Source organism: Larus michahellis, chromosome Z (genome assembly GCF_964199755.1).
Source record: "Larus michahellis chromosome Z, bLarMic1.1, whole genome shotgun sequence".
Lineage (NCBI taxonomy): Eukaryota > Metazoa > Chordata > Aves > Charadriiformes > Laridae > Larus > Larus michahellis.
The window spans coordinates 50582615-50609822 of record NC_133930.1 but is presented as its reverse complement, the minus strand read 5'-3'; the positions used below and the strand labels follow the sequence as shown (position 1 = coordinate 50609822).

Sequence of the window (27208 nt, the reverse complement as noted above, 5' to 3'; positions counted from 1 at the left end):
ACTGGCAGAATAAAGTAAATTGTTTTAATAATGATGCTGCAGCAGGAAAAGAGCAGTGTTTACCATCAGGGACAAAGCCCTACCCTCGGATAGTTCTGACTTCTGTCTTCGCAAGATCTCGTCCAGCAAGCAGTACTGCAGCAAGCTCAGTCCCCCGGCGGGTGCCGTGCAGCATCAGAGGGGAGAGCTGCGTTATGTCCATCAGACCTAATCCCAGACAGCCCTCAGTCCTTCAGGGTTTTCTTTTTCTGGCCAGGATCCCCCAACTCTTCCTTGCTTTTTCTTTTATTTAGCTGTGAGGTGAAGCTGGGGGGACTCAGAGTGAGTGTAGCTCTTTACTGGTCTTCCTGCTACATTTTTTTTATTATTTTTTTCCCAAGGAAGGCTCAGACAGAAGTGGCCAGAGGTAGCAGGCAGGCGTGACAACTTAAGTAAGCAGGCTGGACCCCTTGTAACTATAAGGGGGGAGAGCAGTTATCTCGCTTGTTTCTTCCAGGCCCGTTTTGGGGATCCAGGGGTTTTAAGCCCTGGATGGGCTTAAAGGTGATTTTTAAGCCGTTCTCCCTGGCACAGTGTTAAATTTCTGATGTGTCTCAAAATTAAAGTGTTTGCATAATTTCTTATTAGTGCACAGTTGTTGTCTAGGACCTATAAAGCCTAAATTTCTGTAATTAAATAAGAGTATGGATAGAAGAATGGATTACCACATATTACAAGTGGAATACTGCAGGGGAAAGAAGAAAACGGCAGTGACCTGGTGACAGGCCAGATATGAGAGCCAAGCATGTCGAACTCCTGTCAGTGCAGGGAAAACGACATTGCTGCTTGGTGCTATTGACGCTGTACCTGAAAATAAAACTTGATATTTGTTGTCTGAGGGTCAGATACCAAAGAATGGGAATGGAAGATAAAAATAAGATGTTTCTACATTTTTTTCCATTATTATGGGGATGAGCAGACCTGAGGAAAATTACCAGTTATAGTGGGAGTTTTTCTGTTATTAATCTTTAGCCTGTAGCAGGTTCTTAGTGGAAATAAATTTGCAAACTCAACTGGTTTTAGTTTGAGAAGGTTCACTGTGCAACTTCCATCCCACAACTTGTTGGTGGAGAGGAAGGAACTGATGTTCTGTTTGACTCAAAACCTCTTGTCTCTCTCATATGAAAATGTGGGTGTTGAAACTTGCTGCAGAAAAAGCAGCTTGCAAAACCAACAGCACCTCCATGGAGGCACTGGCTTCAGCTCAGTACCTGTGAAAGAGAATTGACAGCACTTGATGGTGATTTTCAAGTAGCTGACATAAAAATACAATATGTATTTTTCTTAATCAAGAAAAAAACCTGGCGTTTTGAAAGAGGGCTTTACTGCACCGCCTTTCAACATATGTACGTGCCTGATGTAGGACAACTTGCACAGCTTTTACTGTTTAGCTGGGACGATTCACATCAAATGCAAAGCTGGTTGTGTGTAGTGCGCAGCAGAAGCTGCATCCGAACCTGGAAACTTAAAATTATTATTACAGATCTGTTTGCCAGTTGAATGTTATAGTTCTTTGTCCCAAATGAAAATGGGAATGTGAATACAAAAGGATTCAGGAATGTATGAATTTCCTGTGGTCTGTTCTGGTTGTTCTGCTATCGAGTGGGGCATGTTTTTAACATGATACGAAGTATCACCCTAACCAGTCTACTGTCATTCTCATTATGTTATGACTTTGTGCAACTGGATATGGGAGAGAGGAAGATAGTTTTAAAGAGGTGTGTATGATAAGGGAATTGCAATGCATGATCATTAAGATAGGGCTATTCAGAAGCACAACAAATTTTACCTGTGTTCATAACTCAGAAATGTCCTTACATAACTTGCAAAGCTTGAGGAAATGCCTTTTTGTAGCTTTTTGGTTGTGGGTTTTTTTTTTTTGGACATGAACAGTTTTGTTTTGTTTTCACAAAGAAAAAAAAGGGTAAATTCCACCTGTGAAACTTAATTGTTTTTTAATAGTAAATACTGCTGCAAGGTTCAACTCCTGAATTTCATACAGCCAAACAGCGAAGTTTTGTTTTTGTTAGTTCTCTGCTGTTTTGAATAACTTGGTTCAAATGTCCTACTTCAGCAACATTATGCAGCTCCCCCAGGGAAGCTGTGCTGTGACTTACACAACCAGGGAGCCGACTCTCTGGCTCCTTGAACTGAAGTCGCCTGTTTTCTGAGCACAGAAGCCTTTACTCAGGACGGACAGATAACCTATACCAAGGCTTCTCTTCAGTAAGTGCACAACACTTTTCTGTGCAGGTTGGAGAAGTGCAGTTTTTTAATCTTGTGTGCTGAGATGAAAATTACTTTTCCTTTGCTTCCTCCTCCACCTAATGCCGATTCATTTTAGGGTCTGGGGGAAGAAGAAAAAGGAGGCAGTGATTCAGATGTGTTTTTAAGGTTTGTTTAAAAGCTGTCTTTGCATTTTGCCTTCTTGCTGTAGGTGCCCCTGAGCAGTGCATGCTGTTCACAATGCATAGGGAAATGTACAACCTAAGTTGGATGTTTTCAGTGGTCAAACTGGCTGAGGATGTTTTGGTACTGAAAACCTCTTGTTATTTGACAAGGTGGCTTTTCTATTTGCTTCCTCTGAGAGTCAAGAAATTTCAGGGTCTGGCACCTGTCAGTAACTGGCATAATTTGTTGAACCGACTGAAAGCCTGAAAAGCCTGAATCTGTAACTGAATAGTAGGGGTTTTCTACACTATTATAGTAAAATAGTCTGTTCTTTATGCATTGAAGACTTACTTCCATGTCTTCTCATTACCTGCATTTTTTAGAAGAGGACATGCATTTCTCAAGGCAAGAGTGAGAAAGAAAAATTTCAAGACAGCATTGAAAAATGCTAACTATGGAACACTGTGAAGTTAACACCTGGGTGTTTTGTGATCTCAGTGTTCAGATAACTCTCTTGAATATTATATCCAGACTATCACCTGTAAACACTGGTAAGTGCAGCTTATGTAAAGAACCAGAGAAAGTGAAAAAAGGAAATACTGGAGTAAAAAATAGTTGAAAAGTGACAAAAGGTGTTATCTGAAAGTGACAAAAGATGTGATCAAAGTTCTTAAGTTAGGTGGTATTGTTGATTTTTAGCTTTTCTGGGTTGCTGTATTGTCACAGTGAATATGGAAATACGTAACATTCATTCACTTTTCTTTCTAATATTATGAGGCATTTCCACATAATTGGCAGCTGATAGTCTTTTGGGTAAGACATGCCTGTGAAATAAAGCCTGTAGTACAGACTTCCTGGTGGTTGTGTGGTGTTTTTTGTTGTGTTTTTTTTGTATGTGTTTTTTTTTTTGAATGTGCTTCATTCATTCTGTTAAAGAACATTAGCCAAAAGTACAGGCAGAACTTAAACTTTGTTTTCTTTTATTTTTCATTGAATACTTAGAGTAAGATTTGGAGGCTCATCTGCTGTTTCTTCTTGTTCAGGTTTTAGCACCAACAAATCATTTTCTGGATTGGTCCTTTTCTGATAGAAGGAGGAGGAGACCTTTTAGGTTAATAAGCGGTGATGCTTGTGTGGTGAGAGAAGAGGTAATTGCCTCCTTTATACTGACCTTGTAGAAGTAAAAATGTGTTGAATATGGGGATGCTCCCAATGATCTTTGCTCTTCAAAGACTATGTATTTATTGACCAAAATATTCTAATGCTGCCTCTGAAAGAACATTTGCTTCCCTAAGCAAATGCACTCTGTTGCAAGTACATATAAATTTTACATGTCCCTAAAGTGGTGGTTTAAAAAGTTCAATCTGAAGGCAAAGTGCTGGTGTTTGCTATTTCCTTTGTGCAGCTGTGCATGCTCCTTTCCTTTCTCTAGTGCTTTGTGGCGCTTAGTCTCACACAGTTATAGTGCTGGTACCCTCTGTCTTTATTGGAATTTGATTCAGAACCACTACCATGTTTTTGATGTATTAAAATAATCTTGTGTTGATATTTGTATAATACTGTAACTGTAGGAAAGTTAGAATTGTGAAATACACCCATATTCTTTCCTGAAGAAGGTTAGGGATGCATTGATAGTATGTATCATGAATGCTCCCATCTGGTTTTGTGCAAGTTATGTTGCTTAATTACAGTTCCTCTTAACATTGTTAAAAAAGGAGGAACTCTGCTCTCAGCAGTAGCTGGGCCAACAATATTTGTATTTTCCCACCGTGACACAGGACAGATTCATAGCAGTCCTGGGCTCTCTGCCTGCACAATAGTTTCTATGTTGTTCTTGGCTTTTTTGAGGGTGCCTATGAGATCAGGGGAATGGAAAGCTGAAGATCCCAGTCCAGTTTGTGCTAAATTTATATGACTGTTTGAGACATAAGAGGGGTTTTCTGCTTTGTTCCAAAACATGGTTTAGCAGGGGCTCTGCTGCAGGTTAAAGCTCATAGACATAAAGTTAGGCCCAAGGCAAACCCACCTTTCCTTTATCATAATGTTTAGAGAAAGTTGGGGGATGTTGATAGGCCAGTAAATAGTTCTGTGAAATAAAGATGTTTTTATGAAAAGTGAATCTTTGCAAGTGGGAAAGGGGAAAAACATTTGAGGCTTTGCTGTGTAAATCCTATAGTGTGAGTGTTACTTGATTTTTTCCCCCTCAGTGTCTTGCACAGGTGTTTAGCAGCTATCACCAGTCCTGTCGAATGTGGGTGGGAGCTATGGAAATTGCTGCAGTCAGCAACAGATTTTTTTGATATATGAAGTACCCAATTATTAAAATAAAATGCTGCTAATACACACAGTTCTTGAATTTTTTAGTCTAGCCTATCTTTTTGTGTAATTACTTCATTTTAAAACTCCAAAACTACACGTAGCATTCACAGGAACATTTTTAGCGTGCTGTCTGTGGGCAGTGTGTGCAGCCTTAATTATTTATAGCTATATGTTGGCTTTACCTGTGGCTTCCATACGAGCATTTTAAATAGTTTTTCTAAGAAAACTAGCACATACATACAGACCGTGGCTGACTTGAGATATGGGTCACAAATATATCTCTAGTTGCAGTCATCAAGGTATTGATCTGGAAATTGTATTTCAGTAAGGCCAGTGAATAGTGCTGTAATACTACAAATGTTTCCAAACATAAAATTTGCCTCCATGGTTTCCTGAAGACTTTATTAAAAATAAACTATTAAGTTAGTTTATTTAGTGAATAAAAATTTACTTATAAGCTAGTTTTCTTCTGTTTTTCCTTTTTTCTTCTCATTTAAAATCCCTAGCACCTGGTTACAGCAGGCGTATGTTTGAATAGAGGATTAAAGAAATGCTTCTGATCTGGATGGTATTGATATGCAGAAGGAAGTAGTACAACTTATATGTTGGGAGTTTCTTCCGTCCGTCCTTCCTTTCCTTCTTTCTTTCCGTCCGTCCTTCCTTTCCTTCTTTCTTTCCGTCCGTCCTTCCTTTCCTTCTTTCTTTCCGTCCGTCCTTCCTTTCCTTCTTTCTTTCCGTCCGTCCTTCCTTTCCTTCTTTCTTTCCGTCCGTCCTTCCTTTCCTTCTTTCTTTCCGTCCGTCCTTCCTTTCCTTCTTTCTTTCCGTCCGTCCTTCCTTTCCTTCTTTCTTTCCGTCCGTCCTTCCTTTCCTTCTTTCTTTCCGTCCGTCCTTCCTTTCCTTCTTTCTTTCCGTCCGTCCTTCCTTTCCTTCTTTCTTTCCGTCCGTCCTTCCTTTCCTTCTTTCTTTCCGTCCGTCCTTCCTTTCCTTCTTTCTTTCCGTCCGTCCTTCAATACAAGTAGGCTATGACAATCATAAATACCTTGTAATAGACTAATGTGCTTTGGAATTTGACAGAAAGAAGAAAGTCCTCAAATAAATAAATAAGTTAAATATATACAAAGACACATACACGAATGTTTGCAGCTCTTTTATGAAAAATTTCCTTAAGGTGACTATCATGTTATTCTACATAATATATACCAGGCTGTCTTTCATTTATAATCCAGTAGATGTTTTCTTTAATCTTTGAGGACTTAGTCACACTTGTCAAAATAACAAGCTTTTCATGCTGTAATTTTTTGTTTTTCCTATACCCTCCCCCCAAGCTTAAGTAATTGTTGCCAGAAGAAACAGTCTTTTTTTTTTTTTTCCTTAAGTTTACACTGAAGTACAGTTTTCAGTCTTAACAAACCTTATATGCTTGTCAGGTTTTAGAGAGCTCCTGCAGTGCCCACTTTAAATAATCACCTGCAAGGGTTGGGTTAAACAAGAGGACCCAAAGGGTGCCTGCAAACTTGAAGTGCTTACATGGATGTTAATTTAATGCTGAAGTCCTGGTTGGATTAAAGGGTTTAATTATGTCATAGCTTTTGGCAAGCTGTGAGTAGTTACTCATGTGTGTAATGTGACTACAGGTGTTGTCCAGACAGGCAGCCAGTGGCAGCTGATCAAAGGAGAAGAATCAGCCCCTACTTGCAAGCCACCCTTCACCTGAGCCCAGCCACCCTCACAGCCAGACCCATATCTGTGGGCTTCTCTGCCAGGAACAGCAGTGGTTAGTGGCCGCTTCCCAAGGGGCAGAGCAAGGAGGGATGTGTTGCTTTTGGCAGCAAACTTCATGAGCTGAGGTGCTGTGACTTAGAATTCCTCACAGCTCTTCTGCCTCTCCTCACCCCGGTGGAGATCCGGGGTCTGACCAAAAGCCTGACCTGGGCTCCAGCCACCTGCCCACCTGGCATTTGAATCCCCAGTGGCCTCAGGCCCTAGCTTAGAAACCTGGAACCACTGGTGGAAATGTGGAAATCTACATGACAGGCTGTTTTGAGACCTAGTGAAGTCTGCAGGCCAGCTAATTTGCTGCAAGGGTTTTCATGAGAAGTTTGACACCTACTGTAGCTATTTAGATGCAAGTGCTTCATTATAACGAAAGTGCTCATAGAAGCCACAGGCTTCTAAAAGTCCTTTCTCAGCAGAGGCAGAAGAGGATTTTCTTTTCCCCTTAAGGTACGTACAACTAAAATAGATGACTATACCTTTGTTTGCTCTGCAAGCAGTAAACTGTAAGGAAGCACGCTGGGATCTGAAAAGTCTGGTTAGTAATAGTGACTGTGGTGATCAATGGCCTGTTGTGGCAAGCAGTAATTTTTATAAACTTTAAATCTTCACTTAAATATTGAGTAGCTACAGCCATAGAGATGATCTGTCATAAGCTCGTTCATGGGGAAGAGAGTGTAGAGAGATGGGGATCGGTCTCTTCTCCCAAGTGACAGGTGATAGGACAAGAGGAGATGGCCTCAAGTTGCACCAGGGGAAGTTTAGACTGGATATTAGGAAAAACTTTTACACTGAAAGGGTTACTAAGCGTTGGAACAGGCTGCCCTAGGAAGTGGTTGAGTCACCATCCCTGGAGATTTTTAAAGGATGGGTAGGCATAGTGCTTAGAGATACAGTTTAGTGATGGTTTTTGTCAGAGTTAGGTTGATGGTTGGACTAGATGATCTGAAAGGTCCCTTCCAACCTAGGCAACTCTGTGATTCTGTGGAGAGCTTCATAACTGGTTGGATGATTCACAGTTTGCCTGCTCTGTTTTCTCCAGCAGAATGAAAGGTGGTTTGTACAGCAAAAATGCTAGTGTTTATGAAAAATGTCCAGTGGGTAATAGCATAGATGGACAATGGATTTACGTGGGATATCTTGTTAAAAAAACATTGTGGTAAGAGTCAGACTAGATTCCCCTCTCTCTAACGCAAAAGGTTTTGAAAAGATATTTTTGCAAGTAAAAATGGGTTTGATGCCTGCTACTGTACTGGCAGCCACAAAACGTGCACTGTTCAATCATAGGCCAGACACTGTGCCTTTTAAAAGACCCTGTATAGGCTCTCCCTTTCTTTAGAGACCTGCAATATTGAGCTGTTTCCTGTAATACTGTCTGGCCTGTTTGTTTTGCGGCCTTCTGTCCTGTGAGCCTTTCATTATGACCTTTTGTATCAAGAATGAAGCCTTCAGATGAGCAGTGGAGATTTTTTTTTTTTTGTTTGTGCACCCTCTTCACATTTGGCTCTGTGGGTGCCCTCTAACTGTTGACTTCAGTGAAATCCAGATCAGACCCGCAGTGACTTGCATTTAAAAATACTGTCACTTCAGGTAGCCTACACCCATCTAAAAGCAGTTGGGTGAACAGTAGTAAGTGTATATGCTGAATACAAGACGATGTAACAGTATTATAAGCCTGCATATTTAGAAGTATGTTACCGAGAATAACGTTGGGATAAACGCATCATGTGTCCTGCTGTCATTGCTTTGGAGTGGCCCACTGTTCTCAACTTTGATTACACCAAAAATGAATGTGCAAACTTTCGTCGTAAATATTACGATATTTTGTTCTAAGCTTGTGCATAATATAGTCATTCAGTAATGCAGGAGAGTGTTGGCACTGCTTTATATGGATTTGGTAAAGATAATTGTAGGGCTGGCTGGCATCTAACCTATCTGAGCTTTCTGCGTGTGCTATGTACCAGTGTAAGAGGGGTCCCAGACTCTTAACAGGATCAATAATTGCTACTGCAGTGCAAATGCTGAATAATTTTATACTGAGTAGTTACTTGCCAGCTTGAGATAGAGAAAACAAATTGAGTTTGAAAAGGGCTGACGTGTATGCTTTTTATCAGGACTGCTTAATAGTTTTTTGTGTTAAGTGCAGCATCAGGATCTTGGCTCATTGGATGCAAATGTTCTGGTTTCTGTCAGAAATGATCTGCCCTGGTAATCTGAGAAATAAAAGCCAAACTTTTGGGGGAGGATTTAGTATAATTCCCATACCAGAATTTACCATTTGGGTTTACGTGGTAATGATGCTAAGCCCAGTTTCTTATCTCTTTGCGGAAGGGATGTGTTTCTGACAGCTCCCCAGCTCCAGGGGTGTGCGGGAGGCTCCAAGAAGTGGCAGGTATGTACAGTGAAACTAGGGTAACCCCCTGCAGCAAGGGGGCTGTGGTGGATGCATGGTGGCTCTGTTAAGAATGTCTTTGTTAGTAAAACAAATAAATATGCTGCAAGAACACTAGAGACAATTCATATGGAAAAACATAAACAAGAATTTAACGATACGCTCAACTTATTATTTTGTTTTGCTTCAGAATCAGAATACTTCTCAAGAAACTTAGCAGAAAAGGGACTTTTTTTTAACTTGGGAACACACTGTATGTTTACCTGTGCTTTAGTTACCACTGAAAAGGTCCCACTCAGGATTGTAGCTCTCCTGTGTTATACAGTTTGTGTGTGAGGGGGCACAGGGTTTACTTTCGGAGACATCTGGCTATTTGAAAGTGTTGCTGGACATCGAGCACACTTTTTTTAAAAATCATGTGTGGCTGTTAATTTGGACACGCAGGTACTTTCACAAGTGCCATTAGTTGCCAGTAGGCATCTTCAAATAACTTTGAACGACTGGCTCAATCTTATGAGCCTGAGAAGAAATGAGGAAGAAGCTGAGCAATATGTGAGAGTATGTTTAAGTAACAGGGGAAGATGGACTTGGAATTTCAGGGACTTCATTTCTTGGTCATTTGAACGTTTTTCAGTGCAGCACTGTCACAACCCGGGTTCAATAGCTGGGAGAACCCAGTGAGGAAGAAAAGGGTCTTAAATTGCATCTCTCCCCTGGGCAGCTCTTGAATTCGAGATTTGGGATAGCTCAACATCCAAGTTAGCAGAAGGTGCTGGCACTGCACCTGTGGTTGAGTAGTGCTGATCATCCATGTAGTTTTACATTAATAATTTCTGTTTAGTTTGTTTCTATGCAGCCAGGCTCAGGACCAATGACAGTGCCTACAATCTCTGATAGCTCAGTGGTCAACTTGTCCAAAGGCGGATTGTCCAAAGGCAGAGTTAGCTTTCTTAAAGAAAGACAAAGCAAGCAGAAGCAAACCCATTTGCTCTTTCCGGTTGCTGTTTGAAATTGAAGGCTAACATGATATTTCTAACAATCCACCCATAACAATCTGAAAAACAAGAATTTTAATCTCCTATTTGTCTTCTTGTAATCTCTTTTTTTGTTATTATACTTTGTCTTCTTGTAATCTTTGTCCCTCAAAAAAAGCGCATAGTAGTGAAGAAAAGAACAGGGATGCAAGTTAAACAGAAAAAGGATCTCTTCAAGTATCCTACTGATAATTATAAATATTTTGTGCTTCTAAGCTCAAGCATTAGTTTTCTGAGTACTACTTGATGGCGTATTGTCATGCAGAACCAAGAAGATACTAAATTTCTGTCTTTACAGAAGGTTTGAACCTAAAACTGGGGATTTCAGTTTCCTCAGAATTTTTGTCCTCTTTTGGCACTTATGCACCTCTTCCAGCAAGCTTTGTCATGGAGGTAAAGACCTCATCAAATTATCTTAAAAAGCTTCATCTAATTTGTAAGCACCTAGCAACTACAAAGTATTTTGGTTACAGTTTGAAATGTAAACAATCCCATGCTCTACATGTATATTAATCATAAAGGCTAGTGGTCTGCTAGTTTGAAGTTTTAACTTACCTCAGCAGAATATGAGTCCATGCATACTGTATAGTAAGAAAAAGATTGTAAAAATTATGTTTTTCATGAGACAGTCCAAAAATAGCACTGCGCTTGAGGTTTTGAAAGGGTGAGAATTAAAGCAAAGGATATATCTAACCTGTCCTTACTGGTCTAAAATAAGCTAACTATGTAAATAAAACTCAGCTGCCAGAGGTAAGTTGTACACTTCTTATTGTGTAATTTTGATTACTTTAAATACAAGCACTGCTAACTTTTTCTTCAGCTTTTGGAAACAAAACTTTGGGCAAATTGAAAAAATCAGGTATAAGCAAAATCTCACCGTGGGGGTTCTGTGATTTGTCTTCTAATGTATGAAGTCTTAAAATCTTTGCTATCAAATAGGCATCAATAAACCTTGAAGCAGGTCTATATTCTGTTAAAGCTTTCAAAAGCCTTTGAAGAAAGTTATTTTGGGAGAACTTGCAATTTATGCCCTCTGATAAATCCTTTAACCCCCCCCCTTTTCTGCTGGAGGAAGCAATTAGCTGGTAAAATCGCCTGTCCCCACATATTGAGCTTCATATCCCTCATCATAGTAACTTACAAGTTTTACAAATGCGTAATTTTATTTATTTATTAATCTAAAAATAACAGGGTAGGCCGCCTGAGAAACCTACCATGTTATTTTGCTTCTGGCAATGGGAAGGGAGGGTGCCTTACCATCAGTTGTCACTTACTGTGAGGCCCTCGTTTGCTGTGCCTGGACAGTGAGAGAGTGGTGTGAAAGTGATTTCATGGAGAGGTATGGCAGTATGTAATGGTCTTCCTTCTAGCCCAAAGTAAGGTGGTATTCTGTCTGACAGCATCGTCGGGGCTTGCATCACCTGTGGTCATGTAGTTGTGCACTGCTTGAGTTGGGGAGAAGGAGGTGGCAGCAGCACGGATGGGAGCATAAGCACAGAGCAGGTGAGGGATTGCAAGAAAAGATAAACCCCGAGGATGAGAATAAAGCACAATACGAAATGGGAGGAAAACGATGTGAACACTTGGTGTGCCTGGGAAATTATGACAAGAGCAACAGGATTAGGCCAGGAGGGCGAGTGCCTGTTTGACTTTCTGGATGAGGAGGCTGGATATTCTGATGCTGACAACCTTTTCTTGGGAATCACAAGGATCGTAGATAAAATGCTGACCACTGCGAGTGTGTCAGTAAATTCCATACAGTTTCAACCTTCGTAGAGAAGATAAAGATAGATCCATTTAGCAATTTGTCTAATACTGAGCAGAATTCAGAAGTTGCTCAATGCAACTAAGTATTTATTAGAAGAAAAAAGATTTCAAAACCAGGGTTGCAAAATCTGGCATTTCCTGACTTTGAAATTCCAGAATTTAGATAGCTTGTGCAATTATCACATGTACAAGATGCACACTTCAACACAGCTTTACCATGCTGACTGGGGAAGAAGGCACTGACCTCTGGGTTTTAGATGTTGTGTTTTATTACTTATAAAACAATTAATTTGGTACTGATAAGGGTTGCTGAATTGATGTCTGTGAAAGATAATTTTTATCTTCACAAGTACCTCTTTGTGCTTACTTTGCCTCTGTGTCCTGGAGGATGGGAAAGATGGCAGTCTCCTTCCCATTGTTGATTTTTCAGCTACTCCCATTGCAAGGCTAACATTTTTCATTTTTCTACGAGATGGACTGGAGCAGTGTTTCTTTGATGCCCACTGACACAGGCAATGTGAGAGCCAGATGTTTTTCAATCTTGGTAACAGTCAAGATATACTATCATAAATCCCTCCTTTCATAATTTGTGCTAGTATTCCATATTAGCACTTAGGCAGCCTAAAATTTTTCTTCTAACGGTTTTGATTTTCTGTCCTTTGAGAACGCAGAAATTTGTCTCTTTCCATTTTTCTGCCTCTGCAGTAAAATTTATGGATGTCAATGAGAATGTTCATAGCTCTGAATTTCCAGATGTGCTCTGCCAAACTGACAGGAGCTCTGTTGATTGTTTCTTCTTTTAGTCACTGTAAATAAAAGCATTATGGAAAACTCATGCAAGTACATATTATTTTGCTGTAGTTCATCATTAATTAAAATCATCAGCAGCAGGGTGCCTAAATTAAAATTACTGGTTTAACTTTACCTAGGAAAATTTTCAGCAGTTTTACAGAAAACAGAGAAGTAGACCTGTGGTCACTTTAATTATAGTTTAATTATTTATCAATGCGTTTCAAGTTTCTTTCTGTTTTACTGCTTAAGTGTTCTTGTTTTCAAGCAAATTGTGGCTCATTTTTAGGAGTAAAATCTAAAGCATTAGGAAACCTAACTTTTCAGAAATGCAAAGCACTCAAATCTAATCAAAACCAGTGAACACTGATGGAACTGAGCTAATTTGGAAATTAGGCCATTGTCTGGTGTTTTTTTCCTTTTTTTTTTTTCTTTTCCTTCTACCCCTTGTGTTATATAAAAACAGGTTCATATTAGACTATGGATGACTTCCCAGTGGATGTCAGTGAAGGAGTTGTTCCAGGTAATTTTCAGCACAGGGAAGGGAGCAGGGGGGAGAGTACTTAAATTGAAGGGTAAATTAAAGGGCAAGATCCTGAGTGCATTTTCATCTCTACTTAAAGTAATATGAATGAGAACAAAGTGGATCTTGCACGACTGGGCTGTTAATGTTCATTGAAGTCTGTCTCACAGATTTCTGCTTTGAGAGCAGTTCTCCAGCCACATGGCAAAGTAGGCACTAACAAACCCAACCAGACCTTTTGTCATCTTCAGGAGATAATGTAATTTATTTCATATTTGTTGTCATTTTGCATTTCCTGAGGTAGGTGAGCTAGGCTGGGAGCATAACCATGGCTGTAGGGAGACTCAGGATTTTCCATTACAAGGGCATAGGTTTGCTAATCCTATTTTAAAGTCCAGAAAATTTACAGAACTTCAGAAGTCTTCTCTGGAGACATCTCTACAGTATGGTATTGTACATAAATAATTGCTTATTGCTGGGACTGGTACTGAATAATAATGTTCTGGCTGTCTCTGTTTAAAAAAACCCCAAGAGTTAATGGGGAATTGATTATTATGTGGAGTCTTTTCAGTAACAAAAGGTGGCATGAAAAAAAGAATTAGCAGTGTGTACAATTGATGGCTTAAAGATGTCTCTTCAAACTTCTGCATTTCCCCTTGTTTTTCCATTAAAATGAAATTGCTAAACTGTCTTGAACTTAATCATTGTAAATACTTAACTGCAAAGCTATTTGCTTCAAAATATGTTTGTGTGATACCTTGCAACTCTGAGTGTGCACTTTTTAATGTGTTGGAGAGCAAAATGTGAAAATTGCTTGTATATGATGATAAATGGGAAGGGTGCAAGACAGATAAACAAGCCTAGTAAGCTTAATTGAAAATAAAATGCCTTAAAAAAAAAAAAGACTTATGTGATCCATTACAAACAGTTGGATCTGATGGAAAGTGCTTACCAAAACTAAAAAAATACAAAAATTACTTAAGTTCAGGTTCATCTTGAGCAACTTGTGGTTTTGTGCGGGTTTTTCCTTAGTAGACAAAAGATTTGTAGGAATAAAAGAGATTTTTAATTTTTTTTAACCTTGCCTGTGATCATTTTGTAAAGCAGGTGTAAAAGCTTCTAATGTATTTGTCTATCTTCTACTCAGCCACATTACATTTGTGTTCGTAACAGGTCTGCTGGTTGCACTTCCCAGAGGTTCCTTGCCTTTGCCTGCTTAAATGCGGACCCCCTCCCTCCCAAAGAGGCTATTGGCATCACACATGTCCTTAGAGGTGTTCTTGCTGCAGCTTTGCCTTAGTTTTTTACTTCTGTTCCCCTCAAGTGCTGCCCCTTTCCTCTTGAACACTACTAAGGATTTTGTAACCTTCCCTTCCTTCATGGTGGATAACCTCTAGGTATGACAGTTCTCTTTGATTGTGGCATGTCTCTTAGTAGCATCAACTAATGTCTCAGGCTATGACACGGTGTAAATCTAGCACCTTCTGTGCCCTGCTGCTATTGTGTCCTGCAAAGGACAATGTGCTTCTCTCACAGCCCCACCCCTCCAAATGTACAACCCTCAAAATTTATCCATATGCAGTGATGTAGTGATTGATGAATCACTCGCTTCTTCTGGTAAATATTTAAACGAGTGTCCTGGTTTGAGGTAAAACAGAACCAATTTTCTGATTTGTAATTTTCCATTTTAGCTGGGCCTCTTCTAACTGACTAAAGTCTGAAATTAACAGCATATTGTTCAGAAACTGTTCCCTCTCAGAGTGATAAGACCTGATTATACCAAGGAACGGTGTGCACAGAGGCTCTTGCTTAGACTTATTGCTATAACAACCAAGGTCAGCTAACTTCGCTGTTTGCCCCGTTAGAGGGTGGGAAGGGGAGAAGCGTAGAGGGGTCCCACCTGCAGGGAGGAGCAGATGGGACAGGTGACCCAAAACTGACCAGCAGGGTATTCCATCCCAATGCATCACGCTCAGTATAAAAGCTGAGGGATCAAAGGGGCAAGGTGGCTGTGGCTCGTTTTTTCTTCAGGGGCCGACATCTGAGGAGGACCCTGTCTGTTCATCTGCCTTTGATCTCAATCTTAGCATTCCTGACTCTAGTTCCAGAATTCAGCTCCTGTCCATCACTGACTCCAGTCTGGGACTTCCCCTGTGTCTGCTGGCAATGCAGTCATCATCCTGGGAGCTGGATAGTGTTTTGTATATATTGTATACTTTTTTCTTTAATTTTTATTATTCTATTATTATTTACTATTTTCTTATTTGTTATTATTTTCATTAAAGTAGTTTAGTTCTTTTTCTAAACTCGTAAATCTCCTTATCTCTTCCTCTCCTTTCTGAGGAGAGCGGGGGGGGGGGGGGGGGGGGGGAGGGCCATCTGTCATTCTGATTGGCCAATCCAGCCAGAACCACGACAACAAGCCTCAACCTATGAATGGTTGTGGGAAGATGAGAGCAGTGGAAACTTGTGGAAGATGGTGTAGAAAGCAGCAAATAACTGGTTTTGTTGATCGCAGAGGACAGAGCCTTTTCTGGGCCTGGGAGTAATGGGGTGGCTTGGAGACAGAATGACTTTCATAGGTCTGTCTAGCAGTTTTAGTATTTAAGCATTTTCTCCCTTTATTTCGGTATGCAGTGCATTACCTCTTTGTTTCCATAGCTGTATTTCTTTCTACTGCCTTACACCTTGAGTGCATTAGTAGCATGAAAGACTTTGCTAAAAATGACACTTTTGTTCTAAAGATCCCAAGGATGGGAGGTGCAGCAGGTTTGTGTAACTGATGCTTAAGATGAATGCTACACTTCTCATGTCCTTTGCTTTCTGAACTTAGTGATAGTGATTTTTGTTATCTTTGTTTATCATTATTAAAGAGGTGGGATTTTGTTCAACTCACTATTTAAAGTAAGAAAATACATAAACTAGAGTTGAATTTTGTGCATTAAACATAAGTGACTTCACAATATTTGTACTTGGCATTCTAGATTGAAATGATTGCTTTCAATTATTGCCTGTTTGCCATGTGATATGTGGCTTGTGTTTAAGAATTGTATTTTCACCAATTAATGTACTCTTTATCCAAATTAAGCTATGCAGACAGCTGTAGAAGTATTGCAAGATCAGTGCATACAATGTGCTACTTTTGGCAGCACTCAGTTTGCTTTCTCTTCTACTTGCTTCCCTCCTGTCTCCACAGCATCATTTATTTCTGCAATGAAACAGAAGAATGTGCTCAGTTGTGCTTCTCAGTAGCTCTGCAGCCTGTAGAGAGTGTGGGCAGTCTCTGTATGCAGCATCCTGGAAAATGTGCGTTCCCTTGAAGATCTGCTGAAAAGCACGTACTTGTACAGTTGTTCCAGCCTGCCCTGTTGCACTGCTCTCAAGGTCTGAGATGCCTGGTCTCTAATATTCCCTGGTATTTGCATTTCTTCTGCCAAAGAAACGCTACCTACTGCAGTTATCCAAGGAGCCCCAAAGAGCAAGGATACTGAAGATGGCTCTATGTGCTTTTTATGGGGTTTATTTGTTATTGGAAGCATCAGTAGCATTTGGCCCAGTACCGAGGATCACTTGGGAACACAGAGGTAAGAGGAGAAACTTAAGTAGTCTAATATGGGACATTGCCACAATCTCAGGGTTTCTGTGGGATTTGAAACTCATTGAAGCTGTATGTGCTTGCGTGCTTGCTACGAGTTTGGTAAGGTCTCGCTTGCTTTGCTCAGCTTGTGAAGTGCTTAGGACCAGAATATTAGAAAGTGACTCAGGCACTGGGTTAACTGATTTCAGATTCTTCAATCAGTTCTGAAAACATAGCCTTTTAAAGGAGGAATTCCAAATTTGGCTTTCTCAGCTGAAGGATCTTGCAGCTGAATCTTGGCTCAACAGGAAAACTCAGTAGATGTATTTTGTTTTAATAAATTATTTTTACTTTGAGATTGAACATACTAGCAAAATGCACCTCTCCAGTTAATAATATTTTTTTAATGCTTTTTCAAACTGAGAAGTATTTTGACACTCAACCATCCTGTGCACTAAATAAATCACCAGGTGGAGGAAAGATACGCATTTGGCCCTCTTCTGACAGTGTTACAGGGTGCCTAGAGTTGAAGCAATCTTTCACAAAACACTACTTTCCCTGTATTTGAAGTTGCAGCAGATATTCATAACCTCCCAATACAATTAACAGGACTCAGCAAATTTGGCACATTGGCATCAGAGAATCCTTTAGTTTTTGTTCAAAAATTTGGCCTGAGTCTGAACTCTGGAGCAAGGGCCATGAAGTAGTTATTTGCCACTGTTCATTAATTATTTTTTTTTTTCTTTACTCTCCCCTCCCCCTGCACCTCCATGTAGCATGGGTGCTTTAGGTTTTACAAGGTTTTGTGCTTGGGTCCTCCTTTACTACTAGTTAGTTAAAAACAATTACATACCCAAGAGTGCTGTGACCAAACAAAACCAAACCAGTACATGGGCAGTATGAAGAAGCAGCCTTAAATAAGGATGTTAAATACTGAGCAGTCATAGTGTTGGAAAAGATAGGTGGAGATTAAGAATGTAGGAGCAATAAGATGACTTATGAGATAACTGTAGGAAGTGTTTTTCATGTTTATTGATATAGAAGTTAGTGACTGCTGATGCAGCTTTTCAGAAAAAAATGGTCTAGACAGGGCTTGTAGTTCCTAGTTAGACTTCTTGATGCTCCTGTCTTGTATAATTTAAATTTGGCAAGTTGCTGTGTAAAGGTATTATGGTAATGCACTGCAAACCCATATCCAAATTACTGAAAATAAACAGTATTTTCATTCCTGCTATTTCTCCCTGTCTCCGTCTGCTACGAATTGTTGCATTTAAATATGTGAAGCCACTTTGAGTAGGACAGGGAATTTAGTTCAGTGGAGGAATGAACATGGGGAGTTGTATGAACCGGTTCGTCCATTTGGGGAAAGTTTTCCTGCCAAGTAAAAGATTATAAAATGACATGCTTGAGAACCTAGTTTAAAATGAATGTTTCCAGAGTATTACAGTTGAAAACGTACAATTTTTAATGTTAGAATTAGGAGCAATAATACGTTGTTTTCTTAAAAAGCCATGCTTAATTAATCTTGTGGTAGTCTCTTGCACAAAATAGAGCCTTCCAAGCTTTCAGTCATTTTTCCATTATGGTTGTACGTGCAGAAAAAATATTCCTGTATTAGTCATTTTGTGTCATCTTTCTCCAAGTCATTCTGTTCCAGTCTGCATGCTTCCTTTTTCCACTGCCTTTTCCCCCGTGTCTCCCTCTTTCTCTCGTCTTCTTCCTTTTCATCTTGGTTTTCCCCCATGTTACTTCTTTCTGTCTTGTACAGTTCATTTCATCTCTGGTGTCCACGTCAAAATCAGCTTTATTGACCCTCTGTAAATGGTTCCTTTTTAGCTTTAGTCTGTGTCTTCTTTCTGCTATGATAATATACTGAAGTGTTGTCTTTCAAGGTGCAGGATTTTGTTGTGAGATTTTTTTGGGGGGTTGCAAGGGACATAGTGACTGACCTGATTTTCCGCAGTAGGTGGAAGGGAAAAGGTGAGGAAGGACCTGACAGTATAATGGAAGGTTAGAAAAAAAGGGAATTAACAGGTAGAAAAAAAAATGAAGACGTGAGTGTTAGGGATCACTACAGACGGAAATATTTAGGCATCTGAAATTGAATGAGAAAGGGGGGACCAGTGATTTTGATGTTGGTGATGGGAGCTGCTATCTCTGCTGAACCAAGCTGCTGAGGCATTTCTCATGTTACATGGGTTGTCCAAACTAACCTTTGTTGTTTCCAAGATACCCAACAGCTATTAGACAACTTAGAAAAATGACCCACAAACTTGACCCTAAGTGGTCACGTTTCTTCATGTGTTGCTGTTTTTCTTTCATTTCAACAGAGGTACAGCTAATACATTTTCATGAATCAGAAGTGTCAAACTATTCAACCTTGCTGTTAAGTGAAGACAAAGATGTTCTATATGTAGGAGCCAGAGAAGTGATCTTTGCATTAAATGCAGTGAATATTGATGAAAAGCAGCATGAGGTATGCATTTTAATACATTATCCTTCATATAAAAATCATACTCCAAATTTGACTTAATTTCCTGATGTCACTAGCACTGTTCTTTAGGTGGTATGTACCTAAAAGAGAAAATTCTGTGTGGGGGTTGTTCCTGTGTTATTTCTGGAAGATGCTATAAAGTAAAACATGCCATCAGATGAGAGGAAGAAATGAGAAGTTGGATGTAAACAAGTAATTGGAAGTCTCCCAATTACTTCTTGGTAATATCTTCTTGGATACAGGGTGCTGGACTGGAGGGAATTTGGGTATCATCTCTAATGGTGGTTCTCATACATACTTTTATTATCAGGAGTGGTCCATCTTCTGTTAATCTGAATCAGAAAGTAATCTAATCTGAAACGAAAGCAAAGTTGGATCTTGCTCAGGAGTGGCAGGCTGCAGATGTGCTTCAGATGAAATGAAGGCCCTGTTCTTTCAGTTTCAGCTTCTGTTTTGGGTCTTTAGGTTTGTCTGCAGAGCAAGTGGTGGTGCAGACAGGTCTGATCCAGCTTGCTCAGAAAAGTACTCTGGATGTGCTGATGCTGGCTTCTCAGAGTAGATTAGCCTGTGCAGAAGTCTGCTAACATTGTATTGCTTCCAGTCCTTCCCAGGCTCCTGCTTCTTATCCCATCAGCAGCACAGGCTGACAGGAGGCATGGCATGGAGACCCACCCAGGATGTTTTGGAAGACGCTCATATGATTTTTAATCTGAACAAAATGTTCATGGGTGATGGTGGGCAATTTCACCAGCATATAAAACTCGTTTTATTAGTGCATGTAACTGTCAAAGCTGTACTTCTCCATATAGCGTAAATTGGTCCAATAAGTTTTCTCTGATTCCACTTCCCCCCTGCCCCCGAAGTATTTTTTCATTGAAGTGTGAATGAAATTGAGAATTACTTAGAATTGAAAAGTAGTTCAATCCAGTTACAGTTACATTTCCCTAATGCATATGGTAATAGAGACTTCATTAGCAATTTAAGGGGAAACTTCATGATGAACCCAAAAGACAGTAGCAGTTTTTTAGCCCCTCTTAAGGCACATGCATTTGGAATTGTCACCTCCCTGGGAAAGAATGGCTTTGAAGCTTTGAAAGCTACTTGCAGAAAGGCTGGCATTTGCTGCACATAGTCTTAGGGTTGCCTTTTTTAGTACGTTAGTGCGAGATTTACAGACTTTGCATTGAATTAAAGTGCTTTGAATGTGCCTTTTTGTTGCTTGTTTTTTTCACTTAGTTACACTGGAAGGTCACTGAAGATAAAAGGACTAAATGTGCAGTCAAGGGCAAATCAGAACAGGTATGTACTTCTATTGAACTTTGAGAAAGATGTTCTACATTTTACTTCAAGAGCAGTGATCTTAAAAGAAGAAAGTCTCCAACTGTTTGAAATAAAAATTTTCAAATAATCACCTAAATTCTTTAACTTTTTTTTTTTTTAAATTCATAGAATCATAGAATGTGTTGGGTTGGAAGGGACCTTTAAAGGTCATCTAGTCCAACCCCCCTGCAGTAAGCAGGGACATCTTCAACTAGATCAGGTTGCTCAGAGCCTCATCAAGCCTGGCCTTGAATGTCTCCAGGGATGGGGCCTCCACCACCTCTCTGGGCAACCTGTTCCAGTGTCTCACCACCCTCATTGTAAAGAACTTCTTCCTAATGTCTAATCTAAACCTACCCTGCTCTAGTTTAAAATCATTGCCCCTCGTCCTATTGCTACATGCCCTTGCAAACAGCCCCTCCCCAGCTTTCTTATAGGCCCCCTTCAGGTACTGGAAGGCTGCTATAAGGTCTCCCTGGAGCCTTCTCTTCTCCAGGCTGAACAACACCAACTGTCTCAGCCTGTCTTCATAGGAGAGGTGCTCCAGCCCTCTGATCATCTTCGTGGTCCTCCTCTGGACCCACTCCAACAGGTCCATGTCCTTCTTATGCTAAGGGCTACAGAGCTGGACACGGTACTCCAGGTGGGGTCTCGTGAGAGCAGAGTAGAGGGGCAGAATCACCTCTCTGGATCTGCTGGCCATGGTTCTTCTGATGCAGCCCAGGAAACGTTTGGCGTTCTGGGCTGCAAGTGCACATTGTTGGCTCATGTCCAGCTTTTCATCCACCAGTACCCCCCCAAGTCCTTTTCCTCAGGGCTGCTCTCTATCACATCATCCCCCAGCCTGTATTGATAATGAGGATTGTTCCGACCCAAGTGTAGTACCTTGCACGTGGCCTTGTTGAATTTCATAAGGTTTGCTCGGGCCTACCTCTCCAGCTCCTCCAGCTCCCTCTGGATGACATCCTGTCCCTCTGGCATGTCAGCCGCACCACTCAGCTTGGTGTCATCGTCAAACTTGATGAGGGTGCACTTGATCCTGCTGTCTAAATCATTGATCAAGATGTTGCACAGCACCGGTCCCAGTATGGATCCCTGAGGGACACCACTTGTCACCCCTCTCCATCTGGACATTGAGCCACCATTGACCACTGCCCTCTGGATGTGACCATCCAGCCAGTTCCTTATCCACTGAACAGTCCACCCATCAAATCCATATCTCTCCAACTTAGAAGGATGTTGTGGGGGACCATGTCAAAGGCCTTGCAGAAGTCCAGATAGTTGATATCCATTGCTCTTCCCTTGTCCACTGATGCAGTCAGTCCTTTGTAGAAAGCCACCAGGTTAGTCAGACAGGACTTGCCCCTAGTAAAGCCGTGCTGTCTGACTCGAATCACTTCCATGTCCTCCATGTGCCTTAGCATAGCTTCTAGGAGGATCTGTTCCATGATCTTCCCAGGCACAGAGGTGAGGCTGACAGGGCGGTAGTTCCCAGAGTCCTCCTTTCTACCGTTTTTAAAACTGGGTGCGATGTTTCCCTTTTTCCAGTCCCCAGGGACTTCACCTGACTGCCACGACTTTTCAGATGTCACGAAGAGTGGCTTGGCAACTACATCAGCCAGTTCTCTCAGGACTCTGGGGTGCATCTCATATTCTTAGTTCATTATTTTGCTAGTGAATATAATTTGAATGTTTGAAAGTCTGAACACACCCTGATGTGTGCTTAATGTTGCAAGTTTTTCCATTAAAATGATAAACCAGTATTGCTTTCATGGAGGTAATTGATAGCAACTGTTGTGTTCTGTTATTGCAATAATTCCACTCCAGCATTTGATTTTACAAAATGACTGAAAACTTTGTTTGCTTTGCTTTAAGGCATAGGGTTTATTATTAAGCCAGTGCTGTTCTACCAGTGTTTTGCTAAGTGCATACATCCATATTGTGGTACTTGGCGGGCACGCCCCTTGTGGTAGCACCTTCCTGGCGTGGCTGCTCAGACAGCTCCCCAGCACCTGAACATTTTGATCTCCTGCCAGCTCAGCAGTGCGGGCACCTCAGCCCCTGGGATCCCTTGGTGTTTCTGGGAACCATGGAATCCTCACAACTGCCAACACGCAGGCTGGCTTGCTCAATTTGCCTTTCTTTGGAGATGGGTTACTTGAGGTAGTTGACTGTATGTGGATGTACCTTTCCCCTTGTGTAGCACCACTTCATTTAGTGATACCTTAAAGTGAGGGTTTACTGGGCGAGACTAATGGTTAGGCTTTTAGCACAGGTCTGAAAGTGGAAATCTGCAAGCCCTGTGAATAGAAAAAGCAGTCCTAGTCTACACTTGGAGGTGTTTGATATTGGCAGCCCCAAACCTGCAGCCGCTGTGGTTCAAAGTGTTGTAAACCCCTAGGTGCTGCATCCAGAGCTGAGAGACATCCTGCATTCATGGGACTTCTTGAGGTGGGAGTGGACTCTCTCCCTTGGCTCAGCTTACTGCCTTTCCTCCTACTGACAACCGTCAGTATGCTATCCTAGCACGAGGTCTGGCGGGTATTTAAGGGATGTTTCCTCCTTGTCTGCCTCTTCAGGATGCACTCAGAGTGTTATTTTTGTTCTCCGAGTTCTGTTGGGGTTACTAGTGATAAGTCACGTACAGCCACTATGAATATGATATGAATTTCTTGCATGTGCACACAGTTTAGTGGATGCTATGTGTGTCTCCAGCAGTCCTCTGCAGAGATTATTAGTTAGAAAGGTACTTTGCCAAAGCTCCAACCCTCTCTTCCTTTTCTTTTTTTCCCTGCCCCCAGTTTAGCAAGTCAAACTTACTGCCATCTATGCTTTTTCCTCATTGTACTCATAACTTTTTATTAGTCACACTTGTGTTGTAGCTATGATATTTTGCATGGTGCAGTAGTTTCAAAAAGGTCAAGGTATTACGCCACTACTGGTATTTCTTACACTAAAATGGGCAGACTATTTCAGAGTCAAAGGAATTAAGAAGCTCCCTTGGATGAAACAGCAATTGATATCAAGGACTGAAAAAAAAAGGACAGATACAAGTAACAAAGCTTTGTAGCTAATTTAATGGTATTAGAGGTTTTTATCAAGAAACAACATTGAGTATCACTTACTGTTTCATCTAGGTTATTCTATGTTTAACTAATTGTTTCTGTGGATCAGATATGTCTCTGGAGTGTGTTGTTTTCATGGAACAACTTGACATGCACCCTGCTGAGCGTATGGTACTTGATCATGATACTCTGAATGAGGAGCTGTGCACTACTGTCTATAGGAAAACAGGTGCTGCAGGACCAGAGCTCCTGGAGACTGTAGGGTGATGGTGTGCCAGTGGTGATTGTATCACACAGCCTTGCTGGTATGGTGTGGCATAAGTATCAGCAACAGACGAGCTGCCAGCACAACTATAATTGTTTATTTATGTTGGAATGTGGAAGCTATGGTTTATCAGACCGGTCCTTTCCTTATCCTCTGTTACAGACGGAGTGTCGTAATTATGTGCGTGTCTTGCAACAGCTGAACGATACTTTTCTATATGTGTGTGGAACTAATGCGTTTCAGCCAACATGTGATTACCTGGTAAGAATGTACATACATTTTGATGCAATAACAGCTGTAATGTAAAAGCAGCTCATTTAAACAATGAGTTAATCTCCATTTCCAAGGACTGTTGCAATTTCAGTGCTGTTCATAAAGTTTGGAGCATTTATTACGCTGTCCCACAGTAATGATAGAGTATGTAAATAAACTGTACTATTCCTTTTTCAAAGTGCTTACTGAATTATTATTTCATCTTGTTTAACTGCAGATTTACTTTTTCTTAGCTTTTGTAATTCTTTGTGTATTGTGCATTAGCATAAAAACAATTTCTAAAACTGAAATTACTTTCTTTGCAACTTCCAGCCATTACCAAATCTCCCTGAAGTTTCTCAGATTCCTGCCTCTGCTTGTCTCTGCTCCTGGCTATGCCACAGGTTCATAGTGCTGAATGCTTCAGAGTGAAGTCTTGGCGCAAAATCAAAACTCCTTCCCCCCCCCCCCCTTTTTCTTTTCTGCTGACTTTTGGATCATTCACCTTTCTGCAGCTCTTAACAATTCTGGAGTTGAGAAATCTTGTAATTGTTTGTTCTTTTTGGTCTCCCCTGCCTGCAAGTCTGCCTGCCGTCACCTCTGGAACATTGCCAGAAGTCATTACCCCTAGCCTCCAATATCTTCATTATGCAGTGTAACTGATCACTTCCCCGGTACTGTGGCTACAGTTCTCCATCATCTTCCTGATCTTCATTCCCTCTGTTTTTGAGGGATTTATAAAGTAGTAGCCTAAGTGCTCTGTTGCTTTTTAAAATTCAGTTGGATTGTGCCCTATCTCACAAATTTAACATGATCTTGAAAATTGCTAAATTTACTTCAGAAAGCGTTCTTGATTTTAAAAACTCCATTTTTGTGCAGCCTAATTCAGTAATAGCCAGCTATTTCCATATATCAATTAACTTCTCTGCCTTTCCTGCTGTCTGGTTTGTGTGCTCTTTCTTGAGTTCTGTCTGGATTTAACTTCTTGTCTTCTATTCTTTTCTGCTCGCACCCTCACGAATCGTACGATCACATTTCTTCTCTGTCTGCTGGACTCAATAAGATTTTCTGAAAATGCATATGCCTTTTATAATCTTACCAATCTTACCAAAAAATGCCTTTGATGCTGAAAGTTGATAGTATAGTCTATTATTTAGTGATCATTTTTCAGTTACCTTTGCACGAGTCAAGTGGCTGAAAGAAAAAGTGCAAACAGTTGTTTTGCAGTTTTCAACTTAATTTTTTGCAGAATTTAATTTCATTTGAACTTGGAGGTAAAAATGAAGATGGTAAGGGCAGATGTCCATTTGATCCTGCTCAAAGCTACACATCTGTTATGGTTGGTAAGTTCAGACTTTGTATTCATCATTATTATGTATTAAAATTGTTCTTTTCTGCTGTCATTCTCCAGTCTCTCAATATCAAAATGGTGGATTGTGTTCATATTTTTTAATCTTTACTGTCATATCTAGATAGACATTAAATTACTTATGTAGTCAACCTTAGTGTGTTTCTTAAAAGGAGAACTTAAAAAACTCTAGGTTGTTTTGGAAACAACTTTTAAAATACTAATTTTTAAACTATGTTTTCAGGTGTTTAACATATTTAGTTCAGGTAGTCTAAATGTACTTTGAGTGCCTTTGTAGTAACAATTACTGTGATGCCAGTAAACCTAAGAAGTATATTTTTTTAGCTGTCCTGAAGACATATCCATAAGACAGAGTAGTGAAGTGAGATGTTTGTTTCAAGTATATTATTGCATGATTAGACACTACTGAACCTTGATTTGGTGAAACCAGAGTTCATGGCAGTACCCTGGTGTACCCTGAGAAGCTCAAAGTAACATGAAACTGAAAATGAGGAAGAAAAGAACACATTCCCTGCATTGTTGGCCAAATTATTAAAAGTTGAGGTTGAATAATGGTGGTATAGAAAGAGAGGGAAATAATTACTTCCAAAAATTCCGTGGCATTTCTTAAGTAAATTTGGATGTTTGTACATAAACTGTAAGTTTGCATGTTAAGTGTTGAAGTACCACAAAAACAATGCTGACTTTTTCCAGCTGCTTGTGTTAGAGCAATAGTAAACCCCAGTGTGGAAATGTTAGTCTTGAGAATGGTCAGCAGAAATGTAAACATAGAAGACATGTCTGGGGCAATTTAGAAGAACTCCTTGTTTACCTTTTGTTGTGAGAAGTTTAAGCTTACATAGTCTCCCAAAATATTTACGTACCCTTTTTGGTATCCAGTGCATAAGACAGTCTAAAATATTTGGTTTTGTGTTAAAGATGAGGAGCTTTATTCTGGGACTTCTTACAATTTCTTGGGAAGTGAACCTATCATTTCACGGCACTCTCATCAGAGCCCTCTGAGAACAGAGTATGCAATACCTTGGCTTAACGGTAAGCGGGCATGAGAACTGGCCCAACCAAATTGTTTTTCCTTCCTCTCCACAGATAAAGAGTTTAAGTGTCTTACCTGGGATAAGGGATAGTTGTCTAATATCTCATAAAGAATGGATTTTGTTATACTGGCATACACTGACCTGTGAGTGTGTGCCCTCGTGTTCTAAGGATTTTTATCAGCATTGACAATGAAAACAGCTTCAAGATATACAGGCTTTGACTTGACATTAAAGGGCTACAGTTCATTTTATATCTACTTGTTCATCATTGCAATAATGCAGCATAGTTATGATACACTAAGGAAGAGTAGTTTCAGTCTCTAGCAGGTTTTCAAATTGAGCTGATCATGGTTCCTGATGATTTCAGTTCCTGAATTTCAAAATTCACTAAGTTTTGTGAATGCTTAGAGGTTAGTGGCTTTCTGCCAAAACGGACAAAAATAATGAAGTTAACATAATCCAAAAGATGCATTCCGTCCAAAAAGTGCAGGATACTGCATTTTGTAATACATCTTGTAATGTCATTTTTGGTGTTTAAGCTGAAATCGAGTAGAGGCAGGCAAGGGAGGGTAACTCTCCAGGCCCATTAGAAAACCACACTTCCATGTGGACTGAAGAATATTGAAGTAATGATATATTAGACCACAGAGACCTCTCAGGTACCTTAGTACTTTCATGAAGGGTTTGTGGGTTTGGTTTTTCTCTATTTCTATTTTTTAAGAAATGCTATTCTTATTATGAACAGCAGACTCTATAGGTAGGTCAGTGACAGGAGAGGGTAAGTGCAGTGTGAGGTTTGGGCTAA

The 27208-nt window shown here is 40.3% G+C and overlaps 1 protein-coding gene across 10 annotated transcripts in view; it reads left to right on the top strand.

The window, feature by feature from the left end:
- SEMA4D (semaphorin 4D) overlaps positions 1 to 27208 on the top strand; it is a 104999-nt gene that overhangs the window by 50536 nt on the left and 27255 nt on the right. For 8 of the 10 annotated variants that reach the window (XR_012584988.1, XM_074570889.1, XM_074570893.1 and 5 more), the window contains exons 2-7: positions 16224 to 16611; positions 18935 to 19080; positions 20335 to 20397; positions 23911 to 24009; positions 25250 to 25343; positions 26288 to 26401. Coding sequence is in view for 9 of the 10 variants with exons in the window: in XM_074570889.1 (XP_074426990.1) it covers positions 16521 to 16611; positions 18935 to 19080; positions 20335 to 20397; positions 23911 to 24009; positions 25250 to 25343; positions 26288 to 26401 (607 nt within the window). In the remaining variant the exon portion in view is untranslated. Of the gene's footprint in view, positions 1 to 3473; positions 3579 to 16223; positions 16612 to 18934; positions 19081 to 20334; positions 20398 to 23910; positions 24010 to 25249; positions 25344 to 26287; positions 26402 to 27208 lie in introns of all 10 variants that reach the window. The other 2 variants (XM_074570890.1, XM_074570894.1) reach the window with 1 other exon arrangement.